Source organism: Marmota monax, unplaced genomic scaffold (assembly GCF_021218885.2).
Source record: "Marmota monax isolate L192 unplaced genomic scaffold, Marmota_monax_Labrador192_F-V1.1 WCK01_AAM20220418_F8-fsc00007, whole genome shotgun sequence".
Taxonomy (NCBI): domain Eukaryota; kingdom Metazoa; phylum Chordata; class Mammalia; order Rodentia; family Sciuridae; genus Marmota; species Marmota monax.
Genome location: NW_026692781.1, coordinates 16,420,622 through 16,444,770, shown reverse-complemented (window position 1 = coordinate 16,444,770; position 24,149 = coordinate 16,420,622). Strand labels below are relative to the sequence as shown.

General features: G+C 35.3%; 1 protein-coding gene across 1 annotated transcript in view; it reads right to left on the bottom strand.

Moving 5' to 3' along the window:
- Positions 1-8,395, bottom strand: part of Dnajc10 (DnaJ heat shock protein family (Hsp40) member C10) — a 55,041-nt gene extending 46,646 nt beyond the window's left edge. Inside the window, exons 1-4 of the mRNA XM_046447446.2 lie at positions 8,013-8,395; positions 6,171-6,520; positions 4,821-4,983; positions 3,366-3,416 (exon numbers count right to left, since the gene is read on the bottom strand). Of these exons, the coding sequence (XP_046303402.1) occupies positions 3,366-3,416; positions 4,821-4,983; positions 6,171-6,380 (424 nt within the window). The 5' untranslated portion in view covers positions 6,381-6,520; positions 8,013-8,395. The remainder of the gene's footprint in view (positions 1-3,365; positions 3,417-4,820; positions 4,984-6,170; positions 6,521-8,012) is intronic.
- Positions 8,396-24,149: the final 15,754 nt, after the last annotated feature.

Sequence of the window (24,149 nt, the reverse complement as noted above, 5' to 3'; positions counted from 1 at the left end):
TATATGTTATAATCTGTAAATGACTTGATGAGGGTAAAGAAACTTAATTCATTTCATAATTTTAACATTGTAAGGGTGTATATGTACATTCAAAGGCACGGGCAATTTGCTTTTGGTTAAGGGTTTTCATACAATTCTACATCAAAATCAGTTATTGGTAATTTTATTTTTTTACTCCCCCCCCACAATCTATTTGTAATTTTAAAATAAAATTTTCATAAATTATAGTGAGACATCAAAACAAGCATATTGTATTAACTATGCATGATTAACTCAAGTTAATTTGATATATGTATGAGTCAATATTCACCTGTGTTTCAATAAGATAGATTTATGGAAAAACAGTTAATTGTACAAAGGCAAAATAATTTATAATTTTATCAACTGTTTTTAGCAATGCTTAGAAAGTGACAGACAACTCTGTCTAGGTTAAAACAATTCCCATGTTGGCTCTGATGACCAATGGATGCTAATTTAATTAAAAATATCAGTAGAATGCAAGCTTTACTAGAAAAAGTGATTACCTTATTAGTTATAACTGTGAAAATGTGTAATTTTGGTACTTTGTTTTTATGGACACTTCTAACACATCTACCCAGTTCTGGATGATTAAGACTAATAAGATTAAAAGTATTTTCATTAATTTTTTTTTTTTCTTTTTTGAGACAGTCTTGATGTTGTCTAGGTTGGGTTTGAACTCATGATCCTCCTGGGATCAGAGGTATGTTCCACTGTGCCCAGCTACAATTTTTTTTAATACTACATTTTCAGAGCACAAAGAAATGCTTTTACATAACTCAGTGACCTAAAAGACTTGAGTATATTTCAAGATCCAATTTTTGGTCTCTGAATTACCCAATTAAAACTGGTGTCTGTTAATAATTAGACAACTATAACTAATAGTTTCTTTAAACACAGAAAAATGCAACAAAAGGCAGAAGTGCTTTGAGATCCTCTTTCTTATACTATTTTCTAAAGGATGCCTATATTATATGGTACTACTAAGAATGACCAGTATACATGTGAGACATTCTCCACTTTTGCAAATACCATCCAGAACTTGATTATAAAGACTGAAACACTACTGTCCTATACCATATAAAAAGATAAAATGAATATTTACTGAGAAAGATGAGAATATTTAAAAGCTGTGAAAGTGTAATCAGGTTTTTCCTTCTGAACAAAACTTGAACATTTTGGGCTTTCCCTCCTGGTAAAATTTAACTATGTAATTTGGACTAATTCTGCCACTACTAAAATTGGAAAACTGGACAAAATATAAAAGACCTTTGTTAAAAGTATTAGAGAGTTACCAAACAGTGAAGAATCAGGGGCTAATGGTATGAAAAAAGGTAAAAATCAGAGTCAGTGTTTGTCACTTTGAGAAAATGTAGCAGCTGACAAGGAAGAAATGAGCAGAGATTTCAATTGATTTATTGGGCCAGAAGGACAAAAGGGCATTCAGGGCACATCTCAAGAAGGTTTCTGTATATAAAGAACAACTGGAAAGTGACTAGTCCTCTCAAAATTCAAAGCACAGCTTTTGAATTACTTTATTTGAAACTGCTGGTGATCCTAACTGGAAGAAAATACATTATCTTTCCTAGAGGAAGAAAACAAAACTAAAATAATTCTATATTTATGAAAACATAAGACTAAACAACTCAAAGCAAAAGAAAACAACTGGTAATAGACATACAATTGAGGGTAGTGTGATATTTACATAAGTACAAATTGATTCTACCATCTGTTTGACATCTTCTGCTTCTTCAACTACAACTTCAGAATTATCTTGTCTAAGTCTAGTAATATGAAGAGTAGTATTAGATATCAAGTGGAATAATGGCAAATATGTATTGAACTGTCAATATTAGCTAGTAATCTAGTCTTACATTTTGTGGCTGTAATAATTTAAAACTACTATTTGGAGTTCTACGTGAACTGTTAGTGGTTCTCAGCCTTTTCCACATAGTGACACAGCTGAAAAAGCTTGAACTAATGTGCAATATCAGTAAAGTCTCATTCTAGGTGGATTCATAAACTAGTTCATTTGCAGGTTTTGTTCAGTTCCTTTTATTCTATCTGTAATTCCAATGTTTTCTGCTTTCTTGGTCCACACAACACTCACTAAAATAGTAGAAGACGAGTGACAATAACAACCACACAGGAAAAGCTACAGATTTATATAGTGAACATGCTGTAAAGTTATGTCCACCAGTTCATCACATGGGTGTTAATTTATCCTACCAATAATCCAAACGATTCAAAATTTTCCTACTTCCTTTGTAGGGAAGATATATTTTCTCTTTACTCAGAACTTGTATTCACATGCAAAACTTATAACACAGTATAGTTATTTTTTATGCCTGAATTCACTGATATAAAAAGTTAGAATAAAAGGTAATACTTGCTTAGAAGTAATAAATGGTACAAAATCAAGTGACTATAATACATCTTTTATGATGATAATACATAAAAAACATAAAATATATACTTTTTGCAACTGGTATGCTATTTTAGTTTTCTAAATTAAATCTGATTATAATACAGAAGAATAAAATGAGAATTTAATTTGAGGTTCAATTTACTGCTTTGAAATACAAAAGAATGAATAAACCTATTATTATTGTATAAAGACTGAAAATGTAAGAATTGAATCCAGTTTTTGTTAGTTTCTGAAATGAAATATGCATAACTATATTCTTAATATTCATTTTCACACAAATCACAGATCAAATTAAAACTGATTCTAAAATAACCATATACTAATCCAAAATTTTAAAATAAAAAAGCTCAGACACTGGAAGTTTTTCTTTTTCCTTTTTTCCCCTTTCTGGTTCTTTTTAGTTATACAAAACATTAGGATTCATTTTGACACAATTATAAAAGCATGGAATATAATTTGCTTTAATTCAGTCCCAAGTATTTCCCAGTTCCTTCCCTTCCTCCCTCCCTCTATTCTACTGATCTTTCTTCTATTTATGGAAATTTTTTTTGTTTTGCAAATATGCAGCAAGCTAATTTGGCATCCAAATCTGGCCTGAATGGACACAGAGCTACATATTATTTTTATTTCTTTTGTTTGATTTACATATAAATAAATAAATAAATAAATAAATATATATATATATATATATATATATATACGCATTTTTTCATACATATGCATTTTGCTACAGAAATACTAGTGTCTTTATTAATGGCATACTACCTCACATTCTTCTGGAAACACTGTTTAATATATAAACAATATTCCATTATTACCTTTCTAAAATCCCAAATGTTTCTAACTTCTGAACACATTTAGATCCAAGAGATGATACTGAGATTGAACTAGTTTTAGAAAATCATGTCTACAAACTTACCAAATTCTCTTCTCTCCAATGTTATGATTTCAGGATCATCATCATAAATACCTAATTTTTAAAATATACAAAAATTATAAACACTTCTCCATAAAAGTAAATTACCACGTAATATTCATTTTTGTTTTAACCATGAAAAAATAAAATTTTTATATAAATTCTCAAACTTGCATAATGTGTAGTAAACTAACAGAAAAACCAACAGGAAATAATACTATTGGTGATACATCTGCAAAGTGATATAAAAATATTAGTTTTCTCAGGCTGGGGCTGTAGCTCAGTGGCAGAGTGCTTATTGCCCATGTGTGAGGCACTGGGTCTGATCCTCAGCACCACATAAAAATAAACAAATAAAATAAAGGCTTGCTGTCCATCTACAACTACTAAAAACAAAAATAAAACAACAACAACAAAAAGACATTAGTTTTCTGATCTGTCCTGTCAAGAGTGTGAGTTTATTGGGGGTAGAGGAAGTTTCTAATATTTACATAATTTCATCTCCACAGAAAATTTCTATTTTCTAACATTTAGCAGTAAATATGAATTTTACTTACCATAATTAAAATCAATGTGAGAAAATTTCTCATTACTATATAAAATATCCAAATAGTACTAACAATGGATATAAAACCAGGAGTCAGCAACCTTTTTCTATATAGGCCATTAGTAAACATTTGGGGCTTTTGAAGACCTATGATTTTTAATCACAAATACTAAACTCTGCCTTCAAAATGTGAACGTATAGCCAACATGAAAACAATTAAGCATGACTGCATTCCAATAAAACATTTTATATAAACAGGTGGTGAGTCAGATTTAAATGGTCAGTAAAATGTAGTTTGCTAACAGCTGACACAGTTATGGAGTTGCAGAAAATATACTTGAAACTATGACTTTGAAAATAAAATCAGTCTTAAGAAGCATTTTCTAAAAACAAATTTAAAATATTTTTGTCAGTTTAATATAAAAGCATATTTCAGTTGTTAAACTGCATTTGAGGTTAATTAATGACTGAGAAATACTGGTTATTCTGCCTTCATATCAGTGTTTATTTTCTGTCTCCCTTGGTTCCTTTGTTTCCTCCCTCTGTTCTTACCTTATTTTTTGTTACACAGGAGAAGGATGGCATTTCTACTGAAGTAACCACTATTAAATTTAAAAGACGATTTACCCTTTTTGGAAAACACGATGTTCTAGAAATTAATTTTAATACAAACATATGTAAATGTATATACACACACACTTTTTTTTAAGTAGGAATTTTTGGCCAATACACTTTCATATCTGTACAGATAACCTCCGCATACCAAGTTACCTGCCTTTAGAATTCCACTCCCAGAGTAAATTCAAAAAAGCAAATCAAGATGATACATATTAAATTCACAAGCTAAGTGGTGAAACAAAATTAACTTCTTTTTAAAATCAGATAATAAAATTCACAATATATGACCTTACCAAAATCATAACGATAATAGTTCCAGCTTTCATACTGGCCTCCTTGATTATCTTCAAGTCCTTTTTCTCCATATTTGTCATACTTCTTCCGAAGATCTTCATCTTTAAGTACTTCATATGCTCTATTTATTTTTAAAAAATCACCATGTGCATTTGGGTTATTCTGTTAAAAAATATTACAAATGACAGTTATTTAAGATACATAATCCAAGTCCTTTCAGAACCTATGTGTAGATTAATTAAAACAAAGATTTCTCGAATACTATATACCAACATGGTGGGGGTTAGTATAAAGCGATATGAGTAATCACGGGATAAAATCAAGAAATATTTTCTAATTACAAATGCAACTGAATAAAAACAAGACTGAAATCCTTAATTTTTAAAATATTATTTTTGAAACAATCATAGATTGTAGAATATTTTTCTGAGGCAGATCAACATATTAACTTAAAAAAGTATGTGCTCCAATCCCTCAGATAATTACATAAGAACTAATATAAGCAATAATTCAAACTGGATTGGCAGTTTCTCTTTTATTATATTTTGGTTTTTGAAGGATGCTTTCATTTAAATAATATACGAATGTAGGTCTACCATCTTTCATATTCTGAAAATTTAAAAGAAAAACTGAAAAAAGTGAAAATCCTAAATATAGATCACAAAGATAATTAATAAAGAGTTCTAAAGAAATACTGTTTCTATTGCTCAGCTTTGTTTCAGAAATAAAATCCTTTTAAAAAAAATTCTACCTTGAAAAAAAAAACTTAATCATTTGATTCTTAATAATGATGAAAGCTATTATTGAATTCATTACACAAATTACAAACAGACCATAAAAATTAAAAGTAATTTTAAAGATCACATTATTGGATACACAAATATTTATAAATGGAAGTACATCTGAATACTCTCAAGTTTTAATATATAAAACTTTCTAACTGGTCTGTGGTCTTATGTGTGAAAAAAAAAGGGAAGTTAAAGCACATAATTATCAGTTATTATTGTCATTTTTGGCAAGACACTGAGTTCTGAAAATTATTTTCTTCTCTAAAACAGTTGATCATAACCTAGTCTACACTAAAAACTCCTTTACAGACATAATTTGAGAATTATTATCTTTAATATATGTGCTGAAAATAGTTTTCAAATTAATAGGGAACTGCCTATTTGGTATGGCATTCCTTCCCACCATTCCTGACGAGAATATTTTTCTTCTTCTGTTTTTAACTGAATTGTCACTTTTGGCATGTGACTATTCCTCATCACTTTAAACTCTTCTTCAAAATATTTTAAATATCAAAATGTACTACAATAATCAGATATTTTCAAAAGCAAAACTTTACTTACTGGGTTTTTATCAGGATGTAACTTCAATGCTAATTTCTTAAAAGCTTGTCTTATTTCTCTACTGCTTGCAGTTTTGGATACTCCAAGTAAACTGTAAAAATCCTGATCTGTGCCCACTAAAACAGCCATATACACTATGAGAAGAAAGAGACTGATTCTTTTTAAGTCTCTGATATAATCATCCTTATTTAACCAGACTCCCATTCTCATTCTTATACAAGCTCTGGTTTAAGTGAACATTAAGACAGACTGCTGGGTCCAGCTGATGTAATACGCAAATTTGAGAACTTCTGTCCGCATAACTTCAAGGGTGAATCAAGTATCAACGGATTGTCTCCAAAAATGTTAATCTAAACAGAGAAAACCAGGCAGTTAAAACACATTTCAAATGAAACAGCAATAACATAAATTATTTCAAATAGCACGGTCAAGCCATGAAATGTCCATCAAATGGCCAATCTGCAAGATCTATTCTTCATGGCCTTTCCTCACAGCTTCCATATTTTGGTGGCCAATTTTGTGTAAATCTCAAGACAGCAGATAAAGGTATTGACTAGTGGTAACTAGCTAGAACACTCAATTGCCTGCACACACACACAAAGAGTAATTTATACAATGGGGAAAAACCTCTGATCAGCATCCGAACACAAGGGCAAGAAAAGGATGTATTTTCTTTTTTCTACCTAGCATAGGTGTTGTCCTTTTGTAATACCTTTTTCTTTTTCAGCTATTTTTACACTCCTTAAAGCTGTGTGGTTTTCTTTTTATTAGATCTCATTTGTAGGAAATATCTTTTCAGGGGACTGGGAGGAAGCACAGTGTTTTTCCACAGGGTCTCTACTTTTCACATAACCTTTTAAAATACATCAGTTAATTACCCTGTTACAATACATAACTTAGATGGCAGGCCATCTTTCCCGAGTTTTCTAAGGTGCTTATACTAAATTTGAGTAGAGGCTATTTTACAAAAATAGAATAATAGTTAATGTATTTATACCACAAAGTTCACGTTCAATATGAATAAAAATAGAAACAATAGGAAAAGGAGAATCAGTTATTTAGACAAGTTCACTTCTGAAGGATAAAAAGAATCATTATTTCATCATATCACAAACTAGTACACTTTAGTACCCAAGATTTCAAAATGCTTTGAAAAACTTTACTTTCCGAGCATCCTCAGCCAGTTCTACCTTTCTTCCTTTAATCCCAAATGCCTCGTTTTAAAAATTCCTCCTTACCTGTGAATGGTCTTCGTCTCGTTTCTAATCCCACCTTTTCATGCCCCAAAACTATACCTTTGGGAAATATACTGATGAAGAAAAAACACCCAGGCTGAAAACAACCTTCAGAAAAAGAGAACATCTCAAACATCACTTTGGGATGAGGTGTTCCTCCCCTAGGGGTTGTTCTGTCAGCGTGGGTGTGGTTGAACTGCCCAAGCTGGAGCTCTGGTACAGGTGGAAGCTGCAGGTAAACGCTAAAAGCGTTTCTCGAAAAGCGAAAGCCTCCCGCAGACATCTCCCCGGAGTGAAATGGGGGAGAAAGTGGAGAGGGGGAAACAGGACTGTCTTGCGCGTGTCCCAAGTGTCAGGTCTGATCAAGAGACGGGGAACCCGAGTTGACTGAAGCTAAAGTGAGAAATGGGAGCAGAAAGCCGGGAACCCACAGACAGAGGGCGGAGCGGGTAGATGGGAGGAAGAGCTGGACAAGAACACCGCACGCCAGTCGTCCGAGCTAAGAAGGGGGGGGGGGTCAGGAGCACAAGCACGCCGACCCTCCCTCCCGGGAGGGCCCAGGCCGCCGCCGGCTCCGGGACAGCCCCAGCCCCCGGCCCATGCCCACCTCTGTGAAGCCTCCAGCGGCTACTCCCCCATCCTCAATCCCCGGCGGACCCTGTCCAGTCGAACCCAAACTGTGCGCGGAGAAGGAAAGCACGCACTCTCCGACCGCCAGGCCGCCGAGCTCGGGATGGGGGAGCACGCCCCGCACCGGCAGCGAGAGCGCGCGGACAGCTCCGGTCCGCTCCTCGTTCCTCGCGCGCCGCTCTCCACGGCGAGCCTGGGCGGAGCCTACTGCGGGGCATTGTGGGAAAGGCGTGGAGGACGCGGCCGGAGACCCGCCGCAGCGGCGCGGTGGGGAGGGTGGTGTAGGTTTAGGTTGACGTGGCTGTCTGTCCGGGATCCGGCTCCAGCTCCGGGTCCATCCCGGAGCTGAGGGACGCGGGAAGATTGCGCAGCCAACGCCCCCGCATTAAATGAGGCAGGCGCCGGCCGCCGGCGGAAGAAAGGATGGGGAAGCCCGCCCCTTCCTGGTCCGGTTGCCTGGGTGACGGCGAAACCCTGAGGGAGGGTTTGGGCGTGAGATTTCCTTAAATCCCCAGTTTTAATAGGAAGTCGAAGACGTGCAAGTTTTGTCTGGTTGATGGATGGGAGACACTCCGAAAAGGGAAATTTGGCAGGAAAAGGGGAGCTTCCCGGTACTGACATTTCAGGGTGACCCTAGAGAACTGAACAGGCAATGGGAAACTTGCAAGAAATAAAAATGTGATTGTACCAACAAACATTTGAGCATTCTCCAGTAGTTCCTGGCTTCTGAGTCGTTCAAGCCAGATACTAGGGCGTTATCCATACTCCTTTCTTTCACCTTGTATCTACATGATCTGGTACAGAATGCATTTTGAACCTGGAGCAATATAACAACGGAAGTAGCTACGCTTAGGACCATCAAAAGAGAACAACACAACGAAGCTGATACCTATTTATGACATTATGCCCAACATGAAATAAGTTGTAGTGGGTAGCAACTTCATTGGTAGTATGCCAAATATCAGCTTATAAAAAATTTATGAATACATGGGATCTATGGCTAATATTGTAGGAAACCAGAAGAAGTAGAATGAACAAAGGAAGAAATATTAGAAGCAGCCTGATGTGATAATTGTCAACATGTACCAGGAAATGGTCTAAGAATATATATACATGTATTAACTCAGACCTCCTATTAGATAATGGCTATTATTATACGCATTACACAGTTGCTGAAATTGTGATTAATATGTATTTGAGCTGAGATTCACGCCTAAGCAACCTGGCTCCAGGGACTATGATGTTAATTATTATGCCACACTGTAAACCAACATTTTTTCTTTTTAAAAATTGTTCTAATTAGTTATACATGACAGTAGAATGCATTTTGACACATCATACATAAATGGAGTATAACTTCTCATTCTTCTGGTTGTTCATGATGTAGAATCACACTGGTTGTATAATCATATATGTACATTCATTCCACTATCGTTTCTACCCCCAACCCCTCCCTCCCTTCACTCCCCCCTGCCTAATCCAAAGTATATCTGTTTTTCCCCAGCACCCCCTTATTGTGAAGTTAGCATTCACATATCAGAACATTCTGCCTTTGGGGATTGGCTTATTTCACTTAGCATGATATTCTCCAGCTCCATCCATTTACCTGCAAATGCTATAGTTTCTTTATTCTTTAAGGCTGAGTATTGTGTATATATAATATATTTTCTTTTTCCATTCATCTGTTGAAGGGCATCTAGGTTGGTTCCATAGTTTGGATGTTGTGAATTGAGCTGCTATAAACATTGCTGTAGCTGCTGATTTTAAGTCTTGTGGGTATAAACTGAGGAATGGGATAGCTTGAAAAACAAATTGAAAACTGGAGAATTAAGCTGGGCCCAGGTCATCTTTTTATAAATGCCATAACGGATGAAGACTTAGACATTTTAGATGCTGAGGAAGCTTTTTAAAGCTTTTAGGTAAAGGACTGAGTATTTTACATAACTATCTCAGATATTGGCAAGATGATACAAGGGGAGAAAGCTGGAAAAGGGAGAGTAGTTTGGAGAATATTAGGCCAAATGTAGCAATTTAAAGCAATTTATTAAAACTGTTTATTGTTGTCTGGGCTAGATCCTTTGGGATCCTGTACTGAGTAAAGATATGGTTCTGCCCTCAAAAAGCAGTATAATAGAGTTTACATCAATTATTCAGACAAGTCTGTAATACTTAGTGCTGTGAGGACGAATAATGGGAAAACGACCTACTCCTGGAGACAAAGGTTTGGAAAAGGTCATACCAAATTTAAAAAAAGAAAGGAAGAAAAGCATAGAAGAAATTTAATATAATATGAGGCCAGGAAATGGAGAATGTTCTGGGCAGAGGGCACAGCAAGTGGATAGCCCTGTACTTCAAGAATGTTTAAGGAACAAAAAGAACAACAGAATGCAACATGCCAAAAGGAGAGAGTTAGCAGAACAAAACTGAAATGTAGGAACAAGATTATGCAGTCTTGTTCATAAAAATCCTCGTTTTAAGGATTTTTGTCTTTTTTCCTAAGAGCAACAGGAAGCTACAGAACAGTTTCATGTAATGGAATGCCATTGTATGTTTGTTACTTAAATTTGGAGACAATCTCAAAGTTATAAAGCATTCAATTTATAGTACAAATACTTTGTTTTTCTCAACCATTTGGGAGTCATTGCTAATTTGTCTCATTATCTTCCCAACCTGTGGTCTGTCTGCCTGCCTGCTTTTTCTTTTCACATATAAGAACATAACCACAACACAGTCATCAAAACCAGGAAATTAAACTACTACATTATTATTGTCTAATCCACAGACCCTATTCATATTTTGCCAATTGTCCCAATAATGTCTTTTCAGTAAAAGGACCTAGTAAGGAACTACTTTCTTCATTCGGTGTCATTACATTTTAGACTCCTTCGGTCAGTTTCCCAGTTTTTTCTTGACTTTTAAGGCCTTGGCAATTGTGAATGACACATGCCAGTTATTTAATACATAACTTTCTGTTTGGTGTGTCTCACATTTTCTCATAAATAAATTATGCAGTTATGACAGGGATACAATAGAAATGGCACTATATTCTTTTCATTGTATCTTATTATTAGGTAGCCCAGAGTTTGATTTGTCTCATTGTTCATAGTATTCACTTAGATTGCTCGATTATAAACTTTTTGTGACACTTTTCCCCTATAAAGTTACATTTTTCCTTTTTAAAATAAGTGCTTTGTGAAAGAGGTACTTTGATCCTCTGCAAATTTCCTACTTATCACTAAACTTTCAATTATTCATTAATTAATATTTTTGTAGATTCATGGATTTCCATTTCATTAAATGGACATCTATTACTATCACTTATTTAGATGTTTAAGTGGTTTCAGACTTTGAATATGTTTGTTTTGTGCATAGTATGAAGTTCTAGGCTCCTCTAGGACTTTCACTGCCTCAGACCTGACAGCGAATTCTTTAAAAAGTCTTGGTTCTTTTGAAGAACAGTAATTCGATAGCAAGATCGGGGAGCTAGGCGTGCTCCATGCTATTGGGACTATTGCTTTTCTGTAGACAAAGGTAGGGAACATATGCTCCTATATAGATGCGCATACACCCACAATATTCACATTTACATGCATACAACTATCAGTTTACAGTGATACTTCTCCTTGCAAGGCAATGCCACAGAACTCAGAATTCATTCATTTTAATTTTATTTCTTTTTACATGTGTAGTTCCTTTCTTTGAAAACTGATCTTCATTATCCTTGATATTCTCATTTGTTCAATTCCCCTTGTGTTAGTATCTTTTCATTGCTGTGACCAAAATACATGAGAGGAGCAACTTAGAGGAAGAAAAGTTTACTTTGGCTAATGGTTTTAGAGGTCTTAGTTCATGGTCCACCACCTCCATTGCTCTCATGGCCTGAGATGAGCAGAACATCATGGCACAAGGGTGTAGCAGAGGAATGCTGCTTGGCACGTGGCAGCTGGGAAGAAGAGAGAAAGTAAGGAACCATAGACTATAGATAGAGTTTAGGCCACACCTTCAGGAACCTATTTTCAGTAGCCACATCCATCTTCCTGCAGTAATCACCCAGTAGTCCATTCATATTATTAATCCATTTGATGGATTAATGTAGTGATGAAATTATAACTCTCATAATCTAATAATTTCTAAATTGCCTATTATATTAGCTTTTCAGGGGACATTCCTATTTCCAAACCATAATACCCTAATTAATCTCTCATTGTTGATGCCAGCCTATCCACTGTTTAGTTGCCCTCTTTATCCCACTTGGATTCCACAAGTTACACTGAGCAGATGTTTTACTCACATGACTTAGGTTCCAGTCTGGGTCAGGCTTTCCAATCACAGAGATACACAACTCACCCTGCAGGGGCTCCAATACATACAGACTCACTTTTCCTCCTTTGTACGGACACTCTCCCCATCTTGGTTGGTCTCTGACATGGCACCAGTCCAATCTAATGGTTTTTAATCTGAATTATTTTAAATAGGGAAGGGCCATTATCATTTCAAATTATCATTTTAGCTATGGTTTGAATAATATATTGTATAAGAGCAACAGTAGATATGAGAAAATGGGCTAGTTGACCATTGAAATAATCCAGGTGATTGATGATGTTGGCTTGGGTTAGGGTAGAGTTCTTGTGGATTTAGATGAACAGATTCAAGAAGAAAGCATAACTCAAGTTCATTGCAGCACTATTCATAATTGCCAAGATGCAGAGACAACCTAAGTATCCACTGACAGATAAATGGATAAGGAAAATGTGGCATATATACAAGGAAATGTATTTAACCATAGGAAAGAAGGAAATCCTGCCTTTGTGATAACATGAAGAATGAGAAAGACTTTGTGCTAAATGGAATAGTCCAGAAAATTAAATGCAAATACTGTACAATCTCATTTATCTGTGGAATTTTAAAATGTTGAACTAATAGAAGCAGAGAGAAGAATAGTGATTTCCAGGAGCTCAGGCATAGGGGATATGGGGAAATGTTGGTCAAATAAAATAAAGTTTTTCAGTTTAATGAATAGATTCTGGGGTCTAGTATACAGCACAGTGATTATAGTTAATACTGCATTGTCTACCTAAAATTTGATGAGAGAAGATTTTGAGTGTCCTTACTACCTACGATGCCCATACAGAGGTAACTTGAGTGGTGATGGACATGTTAATTTAACTATGGTAATTAGTGTACTGTGTACATATATATCAAATCATGTTGTACATCTTAAATATATTCAGTTGTTAAACGTTTTTAAATAGAAGAGAGAAAGTAGAAGATAATATAGAGGATTTGGTATGAATTCATCAGTATGGAGTAGAGAAAGATATAGGAACATCCATCTCTACAGAGAATTAACAACAGGATGTCTGGTTCAAGGGGACCAAGACCTTGCCAACTTCGATATAATAAATCAACTCAATACAATAACTTCATCATGTATACACAAGATCATTTCGCCATTTCACCTTTTAATTCTATCAGGGGAATTACCTTTCAAGATCCAATATATGTTGCTTCTGAAATCATTTATTGTGAACCATTCAAGGATATTTGAGCTCTCCATCCATTATTATTGCATCTGTCATAACACAGTGTACTTAAACTTTATTGGTTGGTTTACTAAAGTAAATTCTTTGAAATCAGAAATCAGAAATTTGGTTTCATTTTTTTCTCAATGTCTTACTTTAACAATGTTTGGCATCCATTCAATACATGCATTATGATGGAATGAAGAATCAATATTTATTATGGGCAAAGAGAAAAGAATGTCCCTTTGTTCCTAAATTTATCATTGTCTGATATGGTGGGGGATGGTTAAACACATTCACACGTAGACACAAAATAAATGTTAAAAGAGTGATATAAACAAAATGGTATATAGGGACTTAAGTTTTGAGTGAATTGCTCAGAGGACAATTAGGGGAAACTATGGGTATTCCCAGATAAATTTAAAAGACAAAATAATTCTTTAAAATAATTGGAAATTTTGAACCAGGTAGAATCTTTTTTAAAAAAGTATTTATTTTTTTAGTTGTAGTTGGACACAATACCTTTATTTTATTTATTTATTTGTATGTGGTGCTGAGGATTGAACCCACCGTCTTGCACATGCAAGGCAAGCGCTCTACCACTAAGCCACAATCCCAGCACCCAGATAGAATCTTTGAGATCATAAATTCCATTCCTTGGATAAAAAGTGGCATTTATACACAATGGAATATTACTCAGCACTAAAAAATAACAAAATCATGGCATTTGCAGGGAAATGGATGGCATTAGAGCAGATTATGCTAAGTGAAGTTCGCCAATCCCAAAAAAAACGAATGCCGAATGTCTTCTCTGATATAAGGGAGGTGACTCAAAAAAGGGTAGGGAGGAAGAACATGAGAAGAAAATTACCTCTAGATAGGGAAGAGAGGTGGAAGGGAAAGGGAGGGGGAATGGGAATTGCATGGAAGAGGGAAGGAGACCCCCTTCATTATACAGAATACAGGTATGATGAGGGAAAAAAAAGAAGTAGGTCACATTAGATTGGGTAGAGAGAAGTGATGGGAGGGGAGGGGAGGGGAAGGGAGGAATGGAAGGACGGCAGAATAAAATAGACATTATTATTGCTGTGGGTATATGCGTGACTGCATGACCAATGTAATTCTGCAACCTGTACACTCAGAAAAAAGAGAAATTATATCCCATCTGATTCAAATGTATGATATGTCAATATCAAAATAAAGAAAGAAAGAAAGAAAATAAAAAAATAAAATAAACAAATAAATTCCATTCCTTCACAATATAGGACATGGAAGCTGAGAAATTTGAGTGCCTTACCCATTGACACTCAAATGTAAATGGTAATATAACTTACATTTCCTGATTTCTTGGCCAGTTTAAAATGATAACTAAAACATACATGTTCATATGTTTCAGGCACTATTTTAAGCAGTTATACACTCAATTGTCACAATAATACTAAAGGTAGTGCTGTTATTGTCACTTTCACTGATGAGTGATTAGGCAAAGAAAGAGTAGGCCACTTGCTCATGAGTGGTCTGGACTGGGAGTCCATAAAGGACATCGTGATGGGTTAACTGAAATATTTTTTGTAGCATTTATTTAAGCTAGAGGAGGTGTTATTTTCATTAAAATGTTCATAATATTGTGAGCTTGATTTGAGAGGTTTAGTAATACTTTATTGGATATTAAAAATCATTTGTCGATGTCTTGAAATCACCAATAGCATTTGCTAATGGAGTTGGCATTCAGTTGAATTTGCAGAGTTACTGCAATTGCAATTTCATATTTCTACCTCCAATCAATGGCTTTCCCTTTAGTTATAACTAACCTTGCTTTCATGCTTATTTCTCTACATACCAATTATTTTGACACTACAGTTTTTATGTTAAAATGATTTGTTGGCAAATAAACACTTAATCTAACAAAAGTTAAAGTCAAGCAGACATAGGAACATATACACACACATGTATATATACATATATAAGTACATATATCTTGTATTCCTTGGCTTTTCTTAGCACTAATCCATAAATCAATTCTTGCTAAATTGAACCTCCCAAAGACCTAAAGACAAATACAAGTTAATAGTCCTAGTTAAATTTATTTATTTCCTTTCCTTTTTGCTAAACAGAGACTGAGTGGTGGAATATCTGTTAACAGGTTGACAAAATTCATCTACATATATATATCCCAAATCTTTAGAAATGATTGAGCAGTTTTTTGGGGGGAGGGGGAATGGGAGGGTAAGGTGCACTGGGGATTGAACTCAGGGGCACTTGGCCACTTAGTCACATCCGCAGTCCTATTTTGTATTTTATTTAGCTACAGGGTCTCACTGAGCTGCTTAGTACCTTGCTGTTGCTGAGGTTGGCTTTGAACTCTGGACCCTTCTGCCTCAGCCTCCTCAGCTGCTGGGATTACAGGCATGCACCACCATACCTGGCTGAGATGTTTATTTTTTAAAGATAATTTAACATCATGGCTATAGGAAAAGAAACACACTGAATGAACCATAAAATTTGAAGAATTCTTGAAATGTGAAAGTCAAAGAGTTAAATTGACAGAAGTAACTACTGATCAATATACAAGAAGAAGAATGCTGCTAACTGTGAGATGGCTCTGGAGTTGGGAAGGAGAGACTGACAAGGAATGAGGGAACTTGAAGATGATGGCTAGTATGGTACCACATCTAGGGTAGCATTTGTGGTCCCCATGTGGGGTGTCCCCAGAACACCCCTAGCTTTGATGATTGACTAAAATGACACATAGGTCATAGTTGTTCTCATGCCTGTGGTTATTATAGAGACAAATCACAAGGCAAAATATCGAAGGACAATGGTGCCTGGGCAAAGTATAGAGGAAACAGGGTACAGGCTTCCAAGTCCTTTTGCAGTGGAGCTTGCAGAATACACAATTCTAACAATAAATTGTGACAACACATGCAAAGGGTTGTCTATGAGGGAGGTTTATTAGATACTAAATGCCTAATGTTTTCATTGGGAGCTGCACACATAGACACCCTCTGCTTAGCAGGTACCAAAATTCTAAACTCTCAGAAGGAAAAGTAGGTGTTCAGTTCAAATCACCTTGTTTTTAGAGTTCAGGCACAGTGAGTCATCCTTATATGAAGAAAAGTTTTACATCAGTACAGGAAATTGTTTACCAGCCAAGTGCCTGGATGCAGCAAGGGCCAACCTTCTAAGTACAACTTCCTAAGATAGCAATCCCAGGCTTTCTATGTTACCTCTTTTCTGCACAGTCCCTTTACTCTCTAACTTCCATCCCTGCCCCCAACCAATTAAGCAGTAAACAGCAGAGGCTGCTGCCAGATAGGTAAAATGAAGATATGAGATTTTTCTATGTTTTCAAGGAAGGATCCTGGTTTGCTAGGAGGGAGAAGATGACATCCTCAGAAAATTGATGACTGACACAATTCTCTCAATGGTACCTTTCCTCCCTGTTCATGAACACCAAGAAGAGCCTGTAGTACATAGGAATTGTGTATACATCTGGGCTTTAGCATATATCTATACTTAATTATTTTAAATATTTGATTGTTATCACAAATATATACTAACACAGGTTTTTTAACTCTAAAAAGGATGTTTATTTTGATTTTTTTACCATACGATTTATTTTTATTTTTTTTAGTCATACATGACAGCAGAATGTATTTTGACATATAATACATACATGGAATGTACATACCTCAATCATATTGTCTATCCTATTCTGCTGCCCTTCCTATCCCCCCTACTCCTCCCCTCCTCTCCCATCCTTTCTCTCTATCCAATCTAATGTGACACAATTTTTTTTCTTTTTCTCATCACAACATCATATATGTATTCTGTATAACAATGAGGTTCTCCTTCCATCTTCCGTGCAACTCTCCTTCTCCCTCTTTTCCCCTCCCACCTCTCTTCCCTATTTAGTGGTTGTCTTCTTCTCATGCTCTTCCTCCCTATCTCATTTTGAGTCACCCCCCTTATATCAGAGAAGACACTCTGCATTTGTTTTTTAGGGATTGGCTAACTTCACTTAGCATAATCTGCTCTAATGCCATCCATTTGCCTGCAAATGCCATGATCTGTAACACAGGTTTTTTAATTACATTTTTAATCTTGTGTCCTACAACATCACTAAACAAAGTGTAGAAGCTATTTTTGTTTGCTGTTGTTGATTCCATTTCATTTTGTAAAAAATAAGATGATCATAGGGTCTGTGAATAGAGAGAATTTTATCTCTTTCCAATTATTGCTTTTCATATATATATATATATATATATATATATATATATATATTGCTTTATTGCACTGACTAGAACCTCCAGTACCATGTTGAATAGAAGAGTGTTGAACAGATTGTTTCTAATCTTAAGGGAAAATATTCAGTGTTTTACCATTAATCTTGATGTGTCTGAAAGTGTTTTGTAGATCCCCTTTATCAAGTTGAAAAAGTTCTTTCTCGTTTGCTAAGAGATTTTATGAAAACTATATATTGGATTTTAAAAAAATGATTTGTGTTTTTTGAGATAATCACATTTTGTTTAGTTTTCATTTTTTCAGTTCATTAATATGGTGAATTAAATTGATAGATTTTATTGATTTTTTGATTGATTTTTATTCTTTTATACATAACACTAGAGTGTATTTTGACATATAAGTTGATAGATTTCAATGTTAAACTAAGCTTGTTTTTCATTGGATAACTCAGTCATGATATATTTTCTTTTTACATATTATCGGATTTAATTTGCCAAAATTTAGTTAGAATTTTTTACATCTTGGTTCATGTGGGATTTGGGTTTGTAATTTTTTATTCTTATAATGTCTTTGGTGTTGGTATTGCTATAATGCTGGAATCACAACATGCTTTGGGGTATATTCACTCTGTCTCCATTTTCTAGAACAGTTTGTATAGAATTGGTATGAATTCTTTCTTAAATATTTGGTAATAACACCAGTGAAGCTATCTGGATCTAGTATTTTATTTGTGGGAAGATTTTTAGCTTCAAGTTCAATTTAAAAATAGATACAGGGTTATGATGCATATTTATTTGTTTTTCCTTAACTTTTCATTTTAAAATAATTAAAGACTCAAAGAAAGTTGAAAAACTAAAGTATAGATTTTCTCTAAGCCTTCACTAAATTTTCCATAATGGGTATTTTACATAACTATAGTACAATATTGAAAACAGAAAAGAACATTGGTACAGTGTTTGTATAATTCTATGCCACTTTATCACACATGTAGATAATAGTAACCACCTTTAAAAATCACAGTGCAGAACTATTTCATTGCCACAGTTCTCCCTTATGCTACCCTTTAGAAACTGATCACCTCCCTTTAGAAACATATCTCTGTATGCCCCACTGTCTCTTAATTCTTGACAAACCTTTAGTTTTTCATCTTTATAATTTTGAGAGTATTTTGTAAACTGATATGTGACCTTTTGAAGTTTGTTCTTTTCACTCAGTATTATGTCCTTCAAATACATCTAATCTTTTGCAGATGTCAATAGTTTGTTTCATTTATTTTGAAACAGTACTCCATGGTATATATATATGCCACATTTTAACTCTCCTCCTTTTGTAGAACATCTTGGTTGTTTCCAGTTTAGGACTCGTGTAGATAATGCTGCTGGAAACGTTCGTGTATAGTGTGCTTACACTTGTTTTTATTTCTCTGGAATAAATGGCCAGGATTGTGATTTCTGGGTTGTATGGTTAAGTGTATGTTTACTTTTTTTTTTTTAAGTGGGAAACAGTTCTCAGAGTGACTAACTTTTGTCTAACTTTTTAGATGCTTAGGTTCTAGCCCAGAATATGATAGGCAACAGGGAAACAACATGCTCACTACTTTCTCAGGAGCTTTATCACAGGCCTGGTGTGTTTGTGCCTGGTCACTTGGCATCGTGTGCTCAAGAATTAGCACAGAAAGCAGGGAATCTTGCTTAGCATACCATGGTATCAGAGATCAAAGACCTAACCAGGAAGTGGGAAAAGCTCAAATAGGGCAGAATGACTAGCTTCAATGATTGGGATGGGTAATTATCAACTGGTTATAGGAACTAGACCTTTGAAGTCTCAAACTTCTTAAGCAGTAAATTTGCCAAGGATGTCAAGACCTCGGGAGTTACAGATTGCCAATATTCCATGACTATTTTTAGAGCTGTAGAGGAAATTGCATAGGAAGTGAACTAGAAGCAGAGGAGTTAGCATAGAATCATAGGTAGAACTACTAGTGGACTTTGCCAAGAATTCTAGATAACATAAGACCAGATAAATGGGTCATTTCCTTAATGCTGTATACCCAGAGTAATATAGTTAATGTAACTAGAATATGTGTTGTTCTTTCAATCCTATACAGTAAGAGAGAATGTTGTGAGGGCACTATGTAGGGTAAGAGGAGAGGGGATCATAAAATATGTGGCTCTCAAAGGACCCCAACCCCTGCTCCTTTGAAGGTGATAACTGTACCAACTGTACTTGATAGAATTTCAGGGTGGGTCTCTACCATAAGGCTGTCTTTTGGAAGGTTAAGTGGTTATGGCATTTGAACTCAAGGTACCAAATGGAATAACATTGAAGTTATCTCTGGTATGTATTATGAAAAAAGTAGGATATGGGGGTCCCATCCTGTGATAACCAGAATGAGTTCTTTGTGAGATAGTGGGAATAGTAGAGGAGAGTTCAGACTACCTGAAAGATGAGACCAAGGAGGAACCTCAAATTATATATATCTGTTCCTATAACATTTAAATAATTAAATAGGAAAATGCTTTGCCTAGTGAAGTAGGTGTCCTTTGTTTAGTTGTTGACCAGTCCCATTCCACAGAGTCCCCAGATCCATCCGATGATTCATATACCAAAACAGAAGCATTGACTGTTTAGATGCTGATGCTCACATGCATAAAGCCTTAACCAGATGACGCTGTTTACTTCTGGGATATCCAGACATCCTCCAATCAGACACTAGAACACTCTTTACAACTCAGAAAATAATGCTGGACCACCTATCATAGGATCCTGTTGCTCTTCTGTATCGTTTCCCCATTAGAGTATCAGGACAATAAAGTGGTACTAGAATGGGTCACGAAAAATCAAATTTTACCAGTTTGTTCTTTACCATTCTATTTGGTAAAGTGACTCTACCTCCTGCCTAATGCTTCACATGTTCTAGATATGTGTCCTAAAGGAGCTTTTAGTTCTCTCTTAGCAAGCAATCCAGGAAATTGGAGGCACCAAAGTGTCTGGAATAGAACAAATACAGGGCAAGACCCAAATCTAAATACCACTTCCTAGAATTTTTCCTTTTCTCTCTTAGATTGCTTGATCAGTCAGTTTCTTGTGCCAATGAGTGGGTGGACACCAACTCTGGTGGCGTTGCTATCTCCTGACTCACCCTATTGTCACACAGCCAGGCCATGCTCCTTCCCTTTACCTCATCCCTTATAACACTGCACTTCTGACCTATGAGAGATAGCCAACACAAAGCTCTATTTCAAGGATGTTACCCCACCTTTCCCCAATGCATTAATTAATAACTTGATGAAGATTACATTCTTTTGGTTGTTCAAAGGGAATGATTGGGTAGGTTAAACATTATAGACCCATTTCAACTTGCTCTTTACCTCCAACCTTTAAAGTTCTTCCACAACATTATTCTAGGAATGTTCTGACATTTTAACTTCATAAATTAGAAATCATCATATAATCCAGGCTTCATTTAGCTATCCTGAAGGGTTATGAACATGTATTCAGGTGAAGCCAAAATATAAATGTGAAATCCCAATGGTACACATCCATGCAGATGAATTTGGTCTTATCTAGTCATATATTCTGGATCTCTTGGTCTGAATATCCTTAAAATTTATTCTTCTGCATGCTTCCCAGACTCCTGTCAATATGAATTGGCAGCTCTTTTTAACTATTTGTATGTGCATGTCATTTCTTCTAGTAGCAGTTCTTGCATTGCTCCCAGGTGCTCTAGGTAAGAATCTAAATCTTGTTATGGGCCTAGAATCATAAGTGGAAAGGGTGAATTCTGGGAATATCATTATTAGTAATTTAAAACATCTAGTATACAAAGGAGAAAAAGGAACACTCCAGAAAAAAATGCATATTTGAAAAAAGATGTTATGAGAAACCAAGCACTTCTTGGGAGCACACATCAAATCCTGTGGGATGGGAAAGACAAAGCAGAAGAAGTTCTCTGGTTAGCAATGACATTCTCTGAAGTGATATCCTTTACCCTATATTCTCTTGTTCTACTTTCTGGGAAAACACTTCTCTCTTACTACCCTCTACAGCTACTCGGATGGGTTCCTGGGAAGGAACAGTGAAGAGAATGAACTTATTAAGGTTTAAAAAGAAATGAGTAACATTCAGAAGATAGCTAAAATAACTACCATGTATGAAGTGCATCTACACACCAGGCAGTGTTCTAGGTGCTTGTCACATAATAATTCCTTAAATCCTTTAAAAACCTTCTCAGGTTGGTGTTATTATGCCAGCTTTATGGGGGAGGTAGTGAGGCACAGAGACTACATTGCTCTACCCAGGTTGTGCCCTCTGTGGGGCAGAACTTGAACTTGAAACTCGACAGCCTGGTTATGGGTTGGAATTTTGATATGAGAGTGATACTGACCTCATAAATGAAAGTATGCTCTTCTTCTTTACTTTCTAAGAGAAATTGATTTTATTTTTTTCCTCCAATGTTTGGTAGAATTGATGGTAAATTCATCTGGACCTGGAGTTTTCTTTGTGAGAGGTTTTTATAGAATTTTAAAATTATCTATAATTTCTCTATGACCTAGAGCTATTCAGATTTCCTATTTTTTCCTTGAGATAGGCTTGGTAATTTATGTCTTTTAAATGATCTGTCTATTTAACATAAGTTGTCAAGTTTATGGCTATAAAATTGTTCATATTTGCTTGTTATCCTTTAGCACCTGGGGAATATATAGTGATATTCTGTTTTCATTCCTGAAACTGGTTATTATTCTCATTCTTCCTTGGTCAAAATATTGACTGATCCATCTTATTCACCTTTTAGAAAAATTGGCTTTTTGTTTGATTTTTACTATTTTGTTTTCTATCTTGTTGATTTTTCCTTATCTTTATTTCCTTCTTTCTGCTTTTAAATGATCTTTTAAAAATGTTTATCTCTTAAGATGGATATTTATGTTATTTATTTGAGATATTTCTTCTTTTCTGTTATAATTATTTAGCACTATAAATTTCTTTCTATGGAGAAAAATTGAAGGCATTCCCTCTAAAATCTGGAACAAGACAGGGATGCCCTCTCTCTCCACTTCTGTTCAACATAGTTCTCGAAACACTGGCCAGAGCAATTAGACAGACGAAAGAAATTAAAGGCATAAAAATAGGAAAAGAAGAACTTAAATTATCACTATTTGCAGGTGACATGATTCTATACCTAGCAGACCCAAAAGGCTCTACAAAGAAACTATTAGAGCTAATAAATGAATTCAGCAAAGTGGCAGGATATAAAATCAACACGCATAAATCAAAGGCATTCCTGTATATCAGCGACAAATCCTCTGAAATGGAAATGAGGACAACCACTCCATTCACAATATCTTCAAAAAAAATAAAATACTTGGGAATCAACCTAACAAAAGAGGTGAAAGACTTATACAATGAAAACTACAGAACCCTAAAAGAGAGAAATAGAAGAAAATCTTAGAAGATGGAAAAACATACCCTGTTCATGGATAGGCAGAACTAACATCATCAAAATGGCGATATTACCAAAAGTTCTCTATAGGTTTAATGCAATGCCAATCAAAATCCCAACGGCATTTCTTGTAGAAATAGAGAAAGCAATCATGAAATTCATATGGAAAAATAAAAGACCCAGAATAGCAAAAACAATGCTAAGCAGGAAGTGTGAATCAGGCGGTATAGCGATACCAGACTTCAAACTATACTACAGAGCAATAGTAACAAAAACAGCATGGTACTGGTACCAAAACAGGCGGGTGGACCAATGGTACAGAATAGAGGACACAGAAACCAATCCACAAAACTACAACTATCTTATATTTGATAAAGGGTCTAAAAGCATGCAATGGAGGAAGGATAGCATCTTCAACAAATGGTGCTGGGAAAACTGGAAATCCATATGCAACAAAATGAAACTGAATCCCTTTCTCTCACCATGCACAAAAGTGAATTCAAAATGGATCAAGGAGCTTGATATCAAATCAGAGACGCGCCGTCTGATAGAAGAAAAAGTTGGCTACGATCTACATACTGTGGGGTCAGGCTCCAAATTCCTCAATAGGACACCCATAGCACAAAAGTTAATAAGTAGAATCAACAAATGGGACTTACTCAAACTAAAAAGTTTTTTCTCAGCAAAAGAAACAATAAGAGAGGTAAATAGAGAGCCTACATCCTGGGAACAAATCTTTACTCCTCACACTTCAGATAGAGCCCTAATATCCAGAGTATACAAAGAACTCAAAAAATTAGACAATAAGAGAACAAACAACCCAATCAACAAATGGGCCAAGGACCTGAACAGACACTTCTCAGAGGAGGACATACAGTCAATCAACAAGTACATGAAAAAATGCTCA